General features: G+C 37.8%; 2 protein-coding genes across 3 annotated transcripts; one reads left to right on the top strand and one right to left on the bottom strand.

The window, feature by feature from the left end:
• Nucleotides 1-468: 468 nt before the first annotated feature.
• On the bottom strand, nt 469-6,894 carry tp53inp2 (tumor protein p53 inducible nuclear protein 2). 2 transcript variants are annotated; one of them, XM_052111782.1, is made up of 4 exons: nt 6,748-6,894; nt 4,569-4,818; nt 3,729-3,843; nt 469-3,207 (listed from the first exon to the last, which is right to left on the bottom strand). In XM_052111782.1, exons 2-4 carry the CDS (start codon nt 4,690-4,692, stop codon nt 2,952-2,954), a joined length of 495 nt encoding a protein of 164 aa, XP_051967742.1. In that variant the 5' UTR covers nt 4,693-4,818; nt 6,748-6,894; the 3' UTR covers nt 469-2,951. The 2 variants fall into 2 exon arrangements, with proteins under 2 accessions (XP_051967742.1, XP_051967741.1); XM_052111781.1 differs by having other exon boundaries at nt 3,729-3,849; nt 4,572-4,818.
• Nucleotides 6,895-11,787: 4,893 nt separating this feature from the next.
• Nucleotides 11,788-15,697, top strand: LOC127632773 (protein snail homolog Sna-like). Its single transcript, XM_052111535.1, has 3 exons — nt 11,788-12,069; nt 12,423-12,932; nt 14,409-15,697. Exons 1-3 carry the CDS (start codon nt 11,994-11,996, stop codon nt 14,591-14,593), a joined length of 771 nt encoding a protein of 256 aa, XP_051967495.1. The 5' UTR covers nt 11,788-11,993; the 3' UTR covers nt 14,594-15,697.
• Nucleotides 15,698-18,464: the final 2,767 nt, after the last annotated feature.

Here is an 18,464-nt window from a genome sequence, read left to right as displayed (position 1 = left end):
GGTGGCTGTGGGAATCGAACCAGCGACCTTCTGATTAACAGTTTACCAGTTATGTGGTGTGGCAGGGCGGAGGGCGGGGCCAGGTCGTGATCATACACACCCGGTCCCGTATTAGGCTAATCAAGCCTCTGAGATATAAAGGTCTAATGCAGAGGGTCGTGCGGAAGAGAGAGATCGTTTATGGACATGTCCGTCGTGTGTGTTTATGTTGTCTTTTACATCGTCAAGCCGGTTCTCGCCTCCTCCTTTCCATTGATCCCTTTACACTGGTGCCGAAGCCCGGAAAGGAGGCGAGAACCGGCTTGACGATGTAAATCATATTTAAATAGTAAACATAAAAGACAACATAAACACGCGATCTCTCTCTCCCGCACGACCCTCTGCAGTCGACCTTTATACCTCAGAGGCTTGATTAGCCTAATACGGGACCGGGTGTGTATGATCACGACCCGGCCCCGCCCTCCCACATGTGGTTTAGACCACTACACCACCACAGTAACCACGCCACAGGTGGCAATGTTAATTTCTGATATCTGAAATGGGATTGTAACTAGTCTTTTAAAGAGGTCATAACATGACTTTTTAAAAAGTGTTTTAATATATTCTTTGAGGCTCACTTACAATATTAGTAGCATTTTATGTACGTATATATCGGTTTTGGTGATGCTTCGCCTTAAAGACTTGACAGTAAACACTCACTATTATGATTGGCTCTCTGCTCTTGACTGACCTGTAATCTCACTGATCACCGCTACTGGGTGTGGCTATGGAACTGATATGGTCAGAGATCTTATAGTAATGAAATAACAACCTTCGCGATTCTATCTTTGGAGGGAGCATAACGACCAACTAGCATTTTACGACAGTTTGCTAATGCTATACAAATGAATGGAGAGATCTGTAAACTGATATCTTCTGACTGTAAAATTGTCAGTGACTTCTCTTTTAAAACAGCTATTTTATCATAGTAAACTCCACACATTGCTCACTCCAAAGGGATTGTTTAGTGTAACACATGTTAAAGATTAGTGGACAGGAGGTTAATTAATCAAATTATGAGCTGTTTCCTCACAAAAGTGGTTTATTTAGTTGTGAAGCATCTCCTCCATAAACATACATTCAAAAAGAATGGCATCTTGTCTCCTCACCAGTGTACCACCATGCAATGTCTATGGAATGGCTGCTTTACGCTAATCTTGAAGGTTTTCCTACCAAAATGTCTTTGGGCGTGGTTAAGTATGTGTTGTTATAAAGGTGATCAGACACAAATGTCTACCCAAATGTGACATCACAATGTGGAGGAAGTAGAGAACGAGTTGTTTTGGCAGTTTGCTTCAACAAATGCTCTTTTTGCAGTGAGGAGGAAGTTTAGAGTTCTAAATTTACCGTATATTTTTATAGTACTATGACCTCTTATATGTCAAAAGATCAAGGAAAATGTGATTTCTCATGTCATGAACCCTTTAAAACATTTTTAATTACTGTCCAATTGATTGATATCTGAAACCCTTTTCCAAGTACCTAAAAAAACTAATTTAACATACATTTGTTATCTGTAAAATACATTAACAGATATATCAAAGAACATTTTTACAAGTTGTAATTCAATTGCTGAAATCAGGAATGGACATTTGCACTAGTAACAATGTAATGATTTATATAATTAAAAAGATATTACAAATAGTAAACATTGCATTGCTGATATGTAAAATTGGAATTTCAACTAGTAAGAAATTGCATTTGAATTGGAGTGAATGACCAACAGTTCTGAAATACTTGAACTGACATTCAATTTTTTGATCTCAAGAATTTGCAGGCTATTTCTGCAAGTAATTACGTCTTTTTTTTTAACAGCAGGAATTCATGTTTTAACAAGTGCCAATATAATTACTTTAACTGGTAGTAATTCCATTCGTAATATCAAGAATTAGCCTTTTAAATAGGGGAAAAATAACTTTTGATATCTATTATATATATTCTGCACATAGTCACTTAACCTTAGTTTTGACCACAAGAAGGAGAAAGGTCCTCATCAATGACTCAACCACTTCTGTTATGAAACAATTAAACACTGGCGCCCCCTCATGTTTTTACAACGCACTGCATGACATAAACCACTTTTGTTAAGGAACAATTAAACACTGGCGCCCCCTCATGGTTTTTACAACCCACCGCATGACAATGACAGCAATTATGCGCCAACTCAGAAACATCCGCACGACGACATACATATTGTCTATTGTTGATTAATCATAACAATACAGTTGGAAATTATCTGTCTCAGTATTCTAAACTGGGTGAAATAATGCAGAAAGCAATTCACCATATTGCTTTATTGATAGTCAAGATACCTACAATGAAAATAAATGATATTCTTTTTTAATGTAAATCTTTGTGTGATGAATTAACAAATGAACGATAAAAAAATAAGAAAAATAGCACAATAGCAAAACCAGCATGTGAAAGGCTAGAAACATCTATCAAAAAAATGTCTGTTTAGTTATTGCTGATTGTCTAGCAATAACTTTACTATTATACTCAGTGATCTCACAGTCAAACTCAAAACACTCTTCAGCAAGGTAAATCTGATTTAATGAAATTAAGTATCAATTATAAAATGTTCAGTGTTTTTTTTTTTTTTCAATATTATTTTAATATTAAAACAACACAACAATATAAGAGTCCTTCACTTAATTTTATTGCTACATGACGGTCTAAGAATTGTGCACTATAGGTATAAACAGACTTAATTTTCTGGTGGCCAACAAATGTTTGGGGACATCTTTAGCTGCCACTGGATTTATTATACGCTACATTGTAAGTAAAGAAAATGTTTCAAATATGTTCATATCAAGCTTTTATTTTCAACCATGGCACATGTTTGTGGTTTGCTTGCATGTTGTGTTAAGCGCACTGTTAATTGCAATGTCGGTTTGTGCTTTCTCTGCATCTTAGTGACAGAAGTTGCGATTGCCAGGCTGGTGGAGGATCATGCAGTGAATGCGAGAATAGTGTTGAGGAAGATGCTGGCGAATGTGGTTCTGACGCTGAATGCAATTGTGGCCAAGATTGTGCCGGTTGGCCTGTGCCTGAGCCCGTTGTATCCTGCCCACCTGGGTTACTTTGACCAGAGCCCCAGCCTGAGAGACCAATCTCTGGGACGCCCGCCCACTATTTCTAGCATCAGGGACTTCTGGTTCTACAATGCTATGAAAAGAGAACAACTGTATTTAGTGATGTCCTCTAGTGATCGGATGACATGAAATATATCTTAAAGGTGCTGTAATTGATTTTAGCCGTTCTGGATCTTCCACAAGACAGAGCCATTGAATTAGACATGATCCCTCTTTCCAAAACCCTGCCCTCCAAAGATACAGCTGTACCGTTGGCACTGTCCGTCACCAAGCAGCAGTGCATCTTCTCAAGTTTGTCAAACACGACAACAGCAAATTAATGCCCTCAACTGACAACTGTTATGAATCTGTTCCGCTTCAACTACTAAAATTTGAGATCGTGCACAATGATTGACAGGCAGAAAGCACATCAAAGTCTTCTGATTGGCTGATCAAAGAATGTGATCACGGCCCGCAGACACATTTATGGTTGCAGTGATTAGCTGTCAAGGACCGGTGAGGTATTTGGACACTTATTTCAATGAAAAAGGAAAAAAAAAATAGCTAACAGCACCTTTAAGACCAAAACTCTAAGCAGGTTTATAACACCTTTACCTTGCATCACTGATCAAGCTGGCAGCACACTTCTCTGCGCTTGATGGACTTCCTGTTAAGTTGATTAAAGATGGGGAGGACTGCACCTTGCTGGGTTCAGAGGATGCCTCTCCATCTCCAGAAAAAGCAAACAAAAAAAAAAACAGTAAAGATATTTTTTAGGAGCACATTATCTTGAAGAATGGTTCAACCAAAAATTGTAATTCTGTCATTATTTACATACCCTCATGTTGTTCCAAACCCGACAAAAAAAGATGTTTTAATCAAGATACCCCTACGACTTACAATGCAATACAATGGTAGAAGATATTGCCTCACTTTAAAAAGGACCAAAAGGTATAAAAGTGACAAGGTTGGTCATATTCCAAGTCTTCTGGAGGCAAACGATAGGTTTGAGAGGTGAGAAACAACCAGGAATGCAATTTTTTCAGCAAAAACAAATTAATTTCTGTTGTGGGTTCACTCATGGCATCATGAATATGCAATATTCACTGCCATTGTATTGAAGCAGGATTTGCTTTTAAACATCTCCTTTTGCGTTACACATTATAAAGAAATTAATATGGCTTTGGAATGGCATGAGGGTTCAGAATGTTCATTGCTGGGTGAACTAATCTTTTACTAAGCAAAGTCACATCAGACAACAGTGATAAGTGCTAAATAAGTCCCATGCCTTGATTTAAAATGCTTGCCTGTGCTATTTACCAACTCAAGAGTTACTGTATGAAAATGATTCAGATTATATTAGTCGCAGCCCTTATACAACTGGAAATTTGAATCCATCAAATTATTTGAAATAATCAAATTATTTCACTTAATTCAGATAATTGTAGGACTCACCAGGGGCATTAACCAGGAGCCATCCTTCCTCGTCCCCCTCCGGAGACCTTGGCTTTGGCACAGTTGCTTCCTGAGTTGTTTCACTTGCGCTTCCAAAGAGCAGGTTTGTGAGCCGTTGAAACATGGTTATAAATGAAGTGTGATTGTAATGAATAATTGATAGTGAACTTTTTTTTGCCTGGTATGCACGTGAAGTTGCAAGCAAGAGCGGCTCTCACAGACTCAGCAGAACGATCGACTTCAGCACAACCTTTGGTAGAGGAGAAATATGACCATAATGTAAACACTTTAAATATAGTCACTGTTTTGAACTACACCCACTAATCAAGGCAGGATTAAAAATCACACAAGACAGGCTCAAACTGATTTCTATTATCTATATTTAACCTCATAACTCATATTGAGTTCAGTCTTCAAAAACCATGTGTCAGGCAGCTTCATAGAGAAATTAGAGTGACATTTTCAAGCCTGGCAACCAGAAGTTAATAAGAATTGAAAATGGGGGGCACTTCCTAACACAATTCAAACTGTAAACATGATGCACAAAATACTTAATTGTTTTGAGTAGGGAAAAAAGTAATAATACAAATGAGTTCAGATAAATTAATCTTGATGACTATTGAGAACTTTCTCTTTCTTTTGAGTTCATGAAACGTACACCTTTTAAGTAACCTGAATTGTTTGATGTTTTGAGTTTAATGAACTTGTCTCTTTAAATTTAAAGGAACTTCAAGTTACCTGAAACTGGGAAGGGGATGTTTATTTCCCAGCATGCTTTACATGGCACTCGACAGGGAAAGTAAAATTAAGTGTTATATAGTGTGTCTTTGTGCAAGATGTGTTGTTTAGAAGAGTTTCTGTCTTGTTAAAGTTTTTTGGGGGGGTTACCATTAAGGTGAATAGTGGAGCTTGAGATCAGGTACAGTATTAGATCATTTTACAGTAAACCGATATACTTGTTAGGCAATTACTCTGTATGGTTTATCCAACTAGCATGCAATCAGCATTCTAACATTCACTGTATTAGTTTGTTCTAGGTAGTACTAGCTAGCTAGGTTCTCTCTACTTGAAATATTTAAGTTGTGCTTACATAGGGATTTTAAGTGCAGCCAAAGAGTTCAATTTAAAGTTAAGTGCCATTAAAAATCATGAACACACAAGAGCAGTACAAAATCAAAATCTGACAGTTCTGCTTACTTAAACTTGTAATTTATTATCTTAAAAAATGTATGTAACTGAGCAACTCAGATTTTTTGTGTTCAGCTAACTTATTTGGGTTTACAGTGTACAAAAAAAGTGTTTTTGATAAGCAGCTCATCAAGACACATTCAAATTAGGAAATACTATTTAAGACTTGTAGCCAATGGCATTTGTTAATGTGGCCACAAACATGACTGAATTCTGGGAGTGCATTGTTGAGCCCCGGACCCATGCTCTATTGTTGGTGTCCATCTGTCGCTCCCAAGATGGGGTGTGCCATTAAAACAATATCGAATAATTTCTTGGAAAACTCAATACTCCATCATGTGGAACTGGTTCTAATCTACATGGTTCTAATGCTCAATTCACTTTTCAAAATGTATCAAAGGACCATTTGTGGGTATTTGATGTTTGGCCTTTTCATATTGAATATTAATCATTCAGAGAGGGGTGTAGACAAAAACACAGGAGACATTGATTTAGCAGCAATAGGATTATACTTACACACTAACTATAGTAAAATGTCCAGCAAAGAAAATGTTATTGGCAAATACTTTTTTTTGCTCCCACATGTAATGAAACTATCGCACAATATTAAATAATTAATTTTCAAAAAGAATGGAAAAATTCCAGGATTCCATGTAAAGAGGACGATTTTGCAGATCCTAACGTTCAGCTACATTTACAAGTGACCGTTCCTGTCTAATTAAGCGAGAAAAAGCTCAAAACTGTAGATTTATGATTATATATGACATTATCGAAAGATTTCTCTCCTCCCTAATTTCTATCAACGAACCAATTTCACAATGATGCTTGGACTTGGACAGTTACTCTCTGACATCAATGTGCTTGAGATAAACACATTGTATCGGCTGCACCATATTTTTTCTGTAAGTGGAAAAGGTTTCAACTGCTGTAGATAAACAATTACACAAAAATAACACAGCTAGCTAAAAAAGAAGGCTTAAGTATAACATACCTGCTTCTTTAGAGGGCAAACGTTTTCCGATGCTTCTTAAAAAATCATATTTTGATAGTAGTGTGTTCTGAGGTAGCTAGCTACAGATTTGAGGTTTCGACTGCAAATAATAAAATAGCGCAGTATAGATTTTGACGAACAGCTGATAATAAAAAAAAACAACAGTAACCGTGTGGCCACGCCCATTGGTGAGCGCTAATCCAATAAGATTTGTACACAAACCGAGAGGTGGAGACATAATTTAACGGGTGTATTATCCGTTTTTCACGCATCTCTGACTGGGGAACGGTTCTTAAGAATAAACTACACTGAGGGATGAGGAGGTCAAACTGATTCAAGGTCAGTTATGGCGGCAGAGAGTTGGACAAATCGAAGGGGCGTATTAACAGAATTTGAAAACTGCAGAATGTGCAGCTTTAACGGACTCTTGGAATTACATGGACAAGGGGAAGTTATTTTATGGAGAAATATTTTACGCGATTTAAATTTTAAATTGTAAATTAAAAGGGCTATGTTAAACTGTACACATCTTTCATTGTTTTAATTAGAAGTGGACAAATAATACAATAGAGTGTCTCGCCATCCATTAAAATGATAAATTAATTTGTAGTAATTACACAAAATCCTTTTTATTATTTTAGCACAAATCTGGGACAGTTCAACTTTATGCCCATGGTAGAGAGTATAAAAAACTAAAGTTAGGATTTTCCGGAAATTTTCCAGATCTCAGGGATTAACACACACATTCACATTATCACACAGAACCATTGAAACCACAAAAACATGCACTTACCTCGGCCTGAAAATCACTCCAATGAGTAACTTTACTTTGGCTGTGAATTAACTGAAAAAGCTCAAAGGGCTTTCTATGACATTAAAAGATCAATTAAAATTGATATTCCAAATCAAATCTGGCTCAAACTTTTCAAATCATTAATTGAACCAATTGCATTATATGGCAGTGAAGTGTGGGGTCCAAATGACAGTTCTGAGTGTACTGAGTCAAATTGGAATGTTATTCTAAATCGCGAGTACGCCATGGCAAACTACCTGAGCACAGTGACAATGTACAGACTCAGCGAGCACAGCCTGGCCATAGAGATGGGGCAGCGCAGACAGACGTGGGTATCCCATTAGGAGAGACTCTGCTCCCACTGGGAATGATGGAGACAGAATGCCCAAAATATGAAATCCTCAGAAACCACTATTATCCAAAAATAAACAAAATATTTTCCCAATTTAATAATTGCACCCCAACTGAAAAACTTCCCTTTATCCTCTGTGAAAAATCTGAATGTGCAAATCTAGCTGCAAGATTTGTATATAGCATCCTGCCGTCTCCTGAGGGACAACCACAACAAAGGAATGAGCAGTCGATAAATGTATTATTAAAAATGTACCCCCCAAACATCTCATTAAACATGAATGTAGATAATGTTTAATACAATTTATATAGTTCATTAGTTAAAGTTAACTTGATAAATACTTTATCATAATAATTTGTGTTATCTGTTTTTCTTGAATGATTTTCAGTGTTTTTCCTTTTATATTGCTTGTCAAATCCAAATTAAATTGCAAACTATTTTATATGTTGTTTTTTTTAAATGCTTTGGCAATACAAAATGTACTTTTGTCATGCCAATAAAGCAACTTCAATTTAATTGAGTATAGGTGAAAAGAGAGACATTGTAAACAAAGTCTTTCTAGTCAGTTCACTGTCGGCCAGGTTCGGAACGCTCTTGGGAGGCTATTTCCAGTCATGCCGGTGAATCTCTCATCTTCTTGAATGGGGAAAGACTGAAATCTCAAAAACGGTTGGTCAAGATTACGATCAGAAAACATATTTCAAATCAGCAGTAAAATTCGATATGGTTGGAAATATAAATGGTGCTTCTTTACCTCATATTACTCTAAAATACGCAATTTCCAGGCTTGTATAGCTAATGCGCACGCGCGTTAGCGAGTTGATTGACAGGATATGTCTGCATCTAAGAGGTGATTGGCTCTATTACATGTAAGGCGGGACTTCCTCTCTATATCCGTTTACAGTTGGGCGCTGGAGCTTCTTGGTTGGGCATTGGGCATTCCGAAATCTCCTATAGTGGCTTGTCTCTGATAAATAATCGCTGTTGTGGAGCACAAACTCCCAGGAGTGCATCAAAAAGGAGTATGTTCTTTCATTACAATGACAATCTGAGTTTAGAACTTCATACACAGAATTGCAATGTGTTCTAAATTGTGCACAGATATAAAGGCTGATACTGTAAGATACAGTGCATGTGTATGACTAAATTACAGTAAAGAAATACAATAGAAAAATGTGGATTACTGATGTTTCTTGCCACTGGCCAATGTCTATTCAGAGTTATCTACTCAGGGAATATAGTAGTTATTTATTAAAAATAACTAGGTATTTTGGGCCATTGCTACATTTTGGTGCATACCTGTTGTCCCCAGTACAGATATATGGTGATTACAAGTGATTACAATTTAAATAGGTTTGTTAAAAATAATAAATACCTTGCACACACTGCTGTGAGCCTAGAAGTCAAAATCATTTTTGTTCTTCAAAACATGGGCGTTTTGTCAAACATTATTACATACATTGGGTCTTTAGCAACCGGACAGTGTATCTATTATAAATGTAAATGGCCCAGATAGTGAAACGATTTAACATTTCAAAACACTATCAAGACAATATAAAATAATTATAATATATCTTCATGTTTGTTTTTCAGATTTCAAAGAGATAATGCAGCAAATTATAGAATGGGATTATTTACATTCATGCTCAAATTTTATGAGACACAACTGGCTGTCAAGCCCATTTTGAGCTACACATTGAGTTACATTTTAAGTTGTGGTGGTGTAGTGGTCTAAAGCACATAACTGGTCATCAGAAGGTCACTGGTTCGACCCCCACAGTCGGCAGTCACCACCATTGTGTACTTGAGCAAGGCACTTAACTCCAGGTTGCTCCGGGGGGATTGTCCCTGTAATAAGTGCACTGTAAGTCGCTTTGGATAAAAGTGTCTGCCAAATGCATCAATGTATAAGCTACACAAATATGTTTTCTAAAGCACTTGTTTATTCCATATAGACGTACAACAGCATTTCAGTACTCAAATGGCAATAGCTATATCGTAATGTTAATGTCTTGTACTTGCTAGTTTACTTCCATGTTGTTTCTTCATCAAATATCAATGCAAATGTAAATCAAGTCAAGCACTGAAACAACAGCGCCACCTTGAGGAACAAATAAAATGGATAATAATTATAGCGTGTTCACGCAAATGGTAATTCACCATTGCTGTGCAGAAAATCAACATGATATAGTAGTAATTTCTATGAATGTAGCAATAATTTCTCTTGTAGTAAACAAAGAAATAGATTTTATGTGATAGGAAAAAAATCACAAAAACAAAACACAGGTCACTAATGACCCTATAATCAAGTAATAAATATAAGAAAGGTCGAGGAATACTAAAGAGGTGGCAGCATAACTCCAAAAAATGGATGACATAAAAGTGGTGGAATGAGGTCCCAGTACACTAAAGACTTGACTTATGCATTTAAACATGTATTTAATGTACTAGTGTAATTTCTTCATGTCCTAAAAGCTTCTTGTCAAACATCTTGACAAAACAAGTGCTAAATCATTGGACTTATTATTATTTTATATAAAATAAATAAAGTGTTTTTAAGTGTTTGGTATTACATTATCTCTCTAACATGTATTCCTTTGTGGCAAATGTGTCATTTTATACTGATAGCGGAGGTTTTTGTGTGTCCCACCCTGTTGTGTCAGGACACCATGACCTTTAAGTCTTTGTTATGAAATGATGTCACACTTTGGAGGTGACATCAACCATTCAGCAAAATCATGTTGGAGCTTTTTGTAGTGTGCAATCTTTCTGTTTTATGTATGTTTTTACCTTATTTTGTGATGTTATGTGGTCAAAAATAACAATGTTGAAGGAAGATATGAGAAAATAAATGCCATTCAAAAATGTATATTTATGTTAAAAGGAATCATACAAGTTTACAATTATGTCCACACTGACCCTGCCCATTTAACCAAATGGACATCTGAATAAGTTATTTAGCTTGACCTGTATGACTTTAAAATGTTTATGATGTTTTTCAAAAGTTTGTAGGAATAACTATTTTATCACCACAAGGGAGAGCCATAATCAAACACACACACACACACACACACACACACACACACACACACACACACACACACACACACACATATATATATATATATATATATATATATATATATATATATATATTGTTTATGCATTTTTATTTTATTACAAAATTCAATCTAAATGAATTGCGGATTTTTTTAAACAAAATGTAGTAAACATAAAAATATTTATTTTTAATTTTGAAAGATTACACAATTCATTTGTGTAATTTTCAATTTTGTAATGAAATTAAAAATGCACATTTGTTTTTAATGCACCAGCCCAGTCTAGTCCCATTCTGTCATCTACTGAACGATTGTAGGCTGTTGTGCACTTTTAAGTTATATCAAAGTTAGCTTATAAACTTCTCCAGAGCCCATACCTTTTATTACATGATGAATTGTTCCTCAAATTAAATAAAGCTTCGCGTTTTGTTTCCAAACGTTCCCTCAGCACATGTGGTTTTTAATAGGAATTAGATAAGACATTTATATATTATAATAACCTCTTTTCTTCTTTTCTTTTTTTTTACCTTCGTCGTGTGGACCTAACGAAAAAAGCTCCTTCACAAATGCCTTCATTTAAATGGACAGCAGTCTGGCATTTTGCACACATTTGCTTAGAGCGGGAAGTAAACAATGCATTTAGAATGGCTCATTAACATGATCTTGATATTAACGAATTAAACCATTCTTGTATGTGTATTACCTGCGCTTTGGATCATTCACACCTAGGCAGCAGTCAAGTGCTGTGGGCAATTCAATTGTAACACTGACGACACCAAATGGCTGTAGGCTGTTCTGTAGGGCGGGTCCAAATGGACGTATACCCACTTACTCTGTCAGACTATTTTAAATAAGTACAGACTCACTAATTGTAGTCCATTGCTACAGATTCGTGAAGTCTGGCAAGGTCGATTCATTTTATGTTTCCAGTACGGACTTCTTCTTAAGATCTTTCCAGTGGAATATTTCGGCGACAATTCCACCCCCCGCCCCCTCCCCTTGAAAATAACTGGACTGGAGTGCTAAAACTTAAGAGATCAGCATGCCTCGCTCTTTCCTGGTAAAAAAGTATTTCACCAGCAAGAGGCCAAACTACAGCGAGTTGGAATGTCAAAATGGTACGTTTTATTAAATTTATCTGGCAACTGTAAACAGTTTAAAGTGCACTATTGTATGGACTTGGGAGGGTGTTTAAGAACTGGGTGTTGCATATAGACATAAGAACTGTTTCGTTCCTTTAATGATTTTCTCTTTAGACATTGTCCATTCTTTAGTGACTGATTGCATCCATGTGAGATGCACATGTGTTTTCTGGAGTTTCCAATCTTGGTGCAACTTGTGTCTTTTGAATAACATATAATCACACTTGCATGCTTTATGAAGTATGATAATAAGCCAGAAACCATAAGTCTATAATGGTTGTAAATATGGGACTTATTTTTGTCTTGCACATCTTTTTCTTGCATATCAGATACTTTGCCAGACAGATACCCACTTGCAGAACTCTCAGCAGTCAGCAATGATTTCCCCGTGACTTGCTTGACCACTGGACTGGTTTGGGACGTCACGTTGCTACCTTCCCTGCATGATCCCACATCCCCGACCACCCTCTCCACTAGCCAGGGCCCACTGGACCTCAGCTCGCCCTCCAGTGTCAGCTGCAGCAGCAGTGGGGAGGAAGATGAAGGACGTACATCAGATCCACCGAGCCCGGATTCCTCAGACACATACCACCCACAACAGACGAGCAGACCGAGACGAAGCACCAAGAACAGGGCAGTGCAGAGGGAGGACAAGAGAGAAGCCCCTGTCCCCGCCACCCGTCCAGCCTTTTTCTGCAAGCACTGTCCCAAAGAATACAACAGTCTTGGTGCCCTGAAAATGCACATCCGCTCACACACACTACCATGTGTGTGTCCCACCTGCGGAAAAGCATTCTCCCGACCCTGGCTGTTAAGAGGACATATTCGCACACACACAGGTAATCAAATATTTTCAACGAACCATAAACATTTTCCCCTCCTTAATATGTTTAGGCATATTCCATGAGTTACTGGTTTTGCATTCTTTTTTGTTGATGTTGCAGAGTAAATGTCTCCCATTTTGTTTGGGAAGTCTCTAAAATCCCATTACTCAATAGGAATATTCTGGGTTCAAAACAAGTTACGCTCAATAGACAGCATCTGTGAAATAATGTTAATTGCCAAAAGCAAATTTTGACTTGTTCCTAAAAAAAAATGAAGGAAATTCTGGGTTACTGCGAGCAACTTACAAAGGTGGTCATTAGGGCCAATCTGTAGCCGTTAAATACTCACTTTTTCAAAAGTAAAGCCGCAAGACGTAAACAATATGTGTGTTAATGTGATTGAAGTGTGATACAACTGCATTGCCATGACGACTTAACGCCTTATACCCCAAAACGTCTGTAAAAATGATAATTTAAACATCTTTCTAGCTCTAATAATACAATTGTTTTAACAGAAGACTTAATGAAAGTGCTTTTATAACATTATTAGCTTCACATTTCTGTCATTAAACCCTCCAAAAATCATCCCCAATCACTTCCATTGTAAGTGCCTCACTGTAACCTACATTTAAAATTTTCTCTCCGAATTGAAATGCCCAGTTCCCAATGTGCTCTAAGTCCTTGTGGTGACGTAGTGATTCGCCTCAATCTGGGTGGCGGAGGACGAATCTCAGTTGCCTCTGCGTCTGAGACGTCAATCCGTGCATCTTGTCACGTGGCTTGTTGAGCACATTACCTCGGAGACATGGCACACGTGGAGGCATCCACCGTGGCATCCACGCACATCTCACCAGGTGCTTGTTGAGACTGAGAACCACATAGCGACCACGAGGAGGTTACCCAATGTGACACTACCCTCCCTAGCAACTGGGCTAATTTGGTTGCTTAGGAGACCTGGCTGGAATCACTCAGCACACCCTGGGATTCGAACTCGCAAACACAGGGGTGGTAGTGTAACCTACATTTTTGCTTTTTTAGACAAGTATAAATACATTTTTGTGGTTATCAACATTATGCCACAAATTCTGTTGAGCTTAACTTGTATTGAACCCAGAACATTCCTTGCACGCAACACTACAAGTTTACTGATGCACTCAGTCCCACAAATAAGCCCTCAATGGAGTAGATTATCATTGATCGCTCATTGTGTTGACATCTTTAAACAATGACACAATAGAACAATCTTATCAATCACTAGTGTGAGAGCAGAGATAAGCCAAGATAAGTTGATCAAGAATGCCAGGGAGCGCTTGTCGTCATCCTGCTGAGTAGCCACTTGTTTGTGTACCCAAAAATCAACATGTTATTGACTCAATCAGTGTAACTTGTGACTGTTAGCGACTGCGCTCTGCAAGTTTCTGTGTAATGTTTCAGTTTAGAAAGTCAAAGAAAATGAAATAAAGTCTCTAATCGCTCTCATTTGTTTCTCAGGTGAGCGTCCATTTTCCTGCCAGCATTGCAATCGCGCCTTCGCTGACCGCTCAAACCTGAGGGCACACCTGCAAACCCACGCAGACGTGAAGAAGTACCAGTGCGGCACCTGTTCTCGCACCTTCAGCCGCATGTCCTTGCTGCAGAAACACACCGCAGCTGGCTGCTGCCACTCCACAGCTTAAGGACACTTATGAAAGTGGAAAAGCAACATTGCTGTGTTGCCAGGAGGTGCTAATAGGACTTGTTGCCTTGTGAGATAATTATTACCCTCTGCCTCTCTTCTCAACTACCACATGTAGATGCAATATGGGACCGGAGAAGGACAACGCAACTGAAACATTCAAGAGATCCTCTTAAACAAAACATGGTTGATACATTCCCTATTGCTATATCAGTTTTGGACTTGTCTTTCCCAACCAAAATATTACAAATGAAGGAATTATGAGAGTTGTGCTGCAAATTAAAGAGTAATAACTGTCCTAAAATGCCTATTGGTGCCATTCGGCTATGATTACTGAATATGGGACAGCTGCTGCCAGGTTGGGGGTGGACTCACTATGGTAGGGTATGTCTCTCAGCATGACATACACACATACAAAACATATGCACACAGACAGCTGTTCTGAGGTGCGGAGGCAGTGTGCTAACAGGTGCCCTGGCCCTGACCATCACATCTCTGAGGACATGTGACGTCTGCCGATTTATCTAGAAACACACTTGGGAAGAGCCATAAAGGAGCAGAGCTGACTGTGGTTGGTTTTAGTGGAGATGTAACCTGCATGTGCAAAATGTTCCTTAATCTCATCACTTATTTTTACTTTTACTGCACATCACAACTGTTTTTACCACACTCCCGCTCCTTTTTAACTCTTCCTTTTGTTGTATCTGGGGACTTAAAGAGTTTTAAAATGCACTCCAATTTACCAAAGAGTATTGTGCTCCTGTCATTCGTTTTAACACTAATGGTTGGACGGCAAAGCCATGTTTGCAAAAATGTGCTTTTTGTAATTTATAGATGTTTCCTTGTACCTCAATGTTTTTCTTGTGATGAACGCAAACACTTTTGATAAAAATGTTTTATCTGATGTGAAGAAAAACTACATTCTTCTTTCCACTATGCATAAGGACATTGTGGCTGTAATATGTATTGACGTCAGAAACTGTGCATGAAATGTTTTCTTGAGTTCTTTGCAAATGTTTAAATTTTTTTGCATTTGTTTTCATATTTCATCTTTCTCTGTATTTGTCCAAATAATTTCCATCCAATATCCATCCAATAAAATAATTTAAGCTTATACAAAGACTTTAGGTGATTCATGCACTCCAAAAAAATATTTATGCATTTCAATTTTAATAAACAATCCCATCAAACTTAATTGAGTAATCTTCAATAATAATAAAAATGAAATATTTTAAATGTCTTATTGATTTAATTAAACATTACACAATTCAATTTTATGGAATTGTTATGAAATTGAAACGTGTAAAGCTTAAAAATAGGCTAAATTATTTTTTTATATGTGTTTACACTTATTTTAGATTCACAAAAATTTTACTAAAAGTGGGGAAATGGGAAATTACTCCCAAGGACTTGAGACGTCATAATGGCTATCTGACAACTCGCACGATTTGAAGCTGTTGAAATGCATTAATAGGAAGAACGGTGCTTCATTTCCCATGAATAGATGTGACTCACTGGTTTGTAACTGTGTTGTTTGCTGGGTGGCAGGTGAACAGGTGAATGCACTACGACAACACAGGGACAACCGCATGCACCTGCCCCACACAATAACACCTGTCGTACTGCACGCACACATACTCGCTCTCTGCAAACAATACAGTTTACCCAGAACGGACTCCCAGCCTGTTCATATGAACGGATGAGTGTTGATCTTTGTATGTGTACGCACATGTTCAAAGCTTCAGATCTGTTTTTATATACAAGGCATAAAGATGTCATTGTGGCCCGAGTGCTCTGTGTTCGTTCAAACTGAATTTTGCCTCTGGGGGTAATGGAATTGCTGCAAGGCAAACTGATGGAATGTCTTACATAAATATTTTCATGTTGGAAGCTGTGCTTATAAGTGTTGGAAGAGCTGCATGTGCATGCTGCGTTGATGTAAGGTGCTCCAATGTGCTGACCTCAAAACCTGGACTGTGTAACTGTAATGCCTCAAAATATTAGGGCTGAGCTGGGATTAGCTCCCTGCTTTCTGTCCGGTAAAGCTAAAATCGACCCTATAACAGCACCTACAGGCAACATTCACACAGCAGCAGAATATAGTTGTCAGTCTTGTTTTAGAGTGTTAGATAGGCCTATGTTACATTCACACACAGTTCGGTTATAAACAAGATTGACAACATCTTCCATTACCAAAACTAATATACCGAAAATATTCAGGATTCATATAATTCAGGCACTTTTAGCACTGCTGATTTCTAGAGTAAAGTCTTCAAAAAAAAATTACAAACTCATGTATTTTACACAGTGTATGAACATGCACCACAGAAGAATTATGTAATTTTTTCTGAAAGTCATGAAAATTCTTTTTCGCATTTCAAATTCTTTTATTGTGTTCAATAGAATTCAGGTGGAAATGACATTTTCAATATTTTTGGTTAGGTTATGTTAAGGTTAATTTCATAGCTTACATTTTAGTATCCCAAATACACACAATTAAATAATATTTTCACACATTTTGTGTAATTTGGCAAAATTACAGCTTGATTTGAAAATGATGCCCAATAAAATTACTCTGCCCACAAGTGATATTTAACTTGAATTTTCTTTATTTATTCAAACATAACTTGTCTCATTTCAAGAATGCTCTTCACTTTTGGTGAAGTTTTAAACAAGTAAACCTATTTAATGTGCTCTAGGTCCTCGTGGTGGCATAGTGACTCACCTCAATCCAGGTGGCGGAGGACGAATCACAGTTGCCTCTGCGTTGCCAGAGTGAGAACCATATTATAGTGATCACGAAGAGGTTACCCCATGTGACACTACCTTCCCTAGAAACCGGGCCAATTTGGTTGCTTTTGAGATCTGGCTGGAGTCACTCAGTACGCCCTGGATTCAAACTTGCGAATCCATGGGTGGTAGTCAGCATCTTTACTTGCTGAGCTACCCAGACCCCAGACAAGTTTTTAAGGTGAATAATTTTGTTTTAATGAGTAAAAAAAAAACCTTTCTAACCTAAAAGTTTATCCTAAACCTAACCAATAGTGATCTAAAATCAAATGTGAAGTAGACACAAAACAGACAGTCTACCCTTAACCATGGCCTAAACCTAACCGATAGTGCCCAAAAACTAAATGAGAAATGAAAAGCACATTTTCTGAAAAGCAACCACATCATCTTGAGTCACTTTTATGACACTCCCATCTCACGTGTCAGTTTGTGTGCTGGTCTCGAAACGCATACTTTAGAGTCCAAAGTCCAACACTCCATCAGGTGAACTACTGCAGAACTATATTGGAATAAGTGTATAGGTGAAGTCACAAGTTCAAATCCAGGGCATGCTGAGTGCCTCCAGTCAGGCTTCCTAAGCAACCAATTGGCCTGGTTGCTAGGGTGGGTAAAGTAACGTTGGGTTAACCTTCTCGTGATCACTATAATGTGGTTCTCGCTTTCAGTGGGGCACGTGGTGAGTTGTGCGTGGATGCCGCGGAGAATAGCGTGAAGCCTCCACACTCGGTCGGTCTCCGCAGTAACGTGCTCAACAAGCCACATGATAAAATATGTGGATTGAGGCAATGAATGGAAGTAACTGAGATTTGTCTATTCATTGAGGCGAGTCACTAAGAGGACTTTGATTGTATTGGGAATGCCAAATTGGGGAGAGAAAATGGGGAGAAAATCCAAAAAAACAGAACAAAAGACGGCGAGTGAGTCGGCTTCTGTCAGAAGCAAGGGTGAGTTCCCATAGTTCCCTCAATGTTGAGCCAGCAGTCATACTAAGTGTAGGTGCGTTTGTTAAGGATGAGGTAATTTCTTCCATTTGCTGTCCCAGATCTGAAAAGAGGGTTAGTATGAGGAGCCGCTTCACTTTT

Source organism: Xyrauchen texanus, chromosome 39, assembly GCF_025860055.1.
Source record: "Xyrauchen texanus isolate HMW12.3.18 chromosome 39, RBS_HiC_50CHRs, whole genome shotgun sequence".
NCBI lineage: Eukaryota > Metazoa > Chordata > Actinopteri > Cypriniformes > Catostomidae > Xyrauchen > Xyrauchen texanus.
The sequence above is the reverse complement of the archived record's forward strand: the minus strand, read 5'-3'. Positions and strand labels throughout refer to the sequence as shown.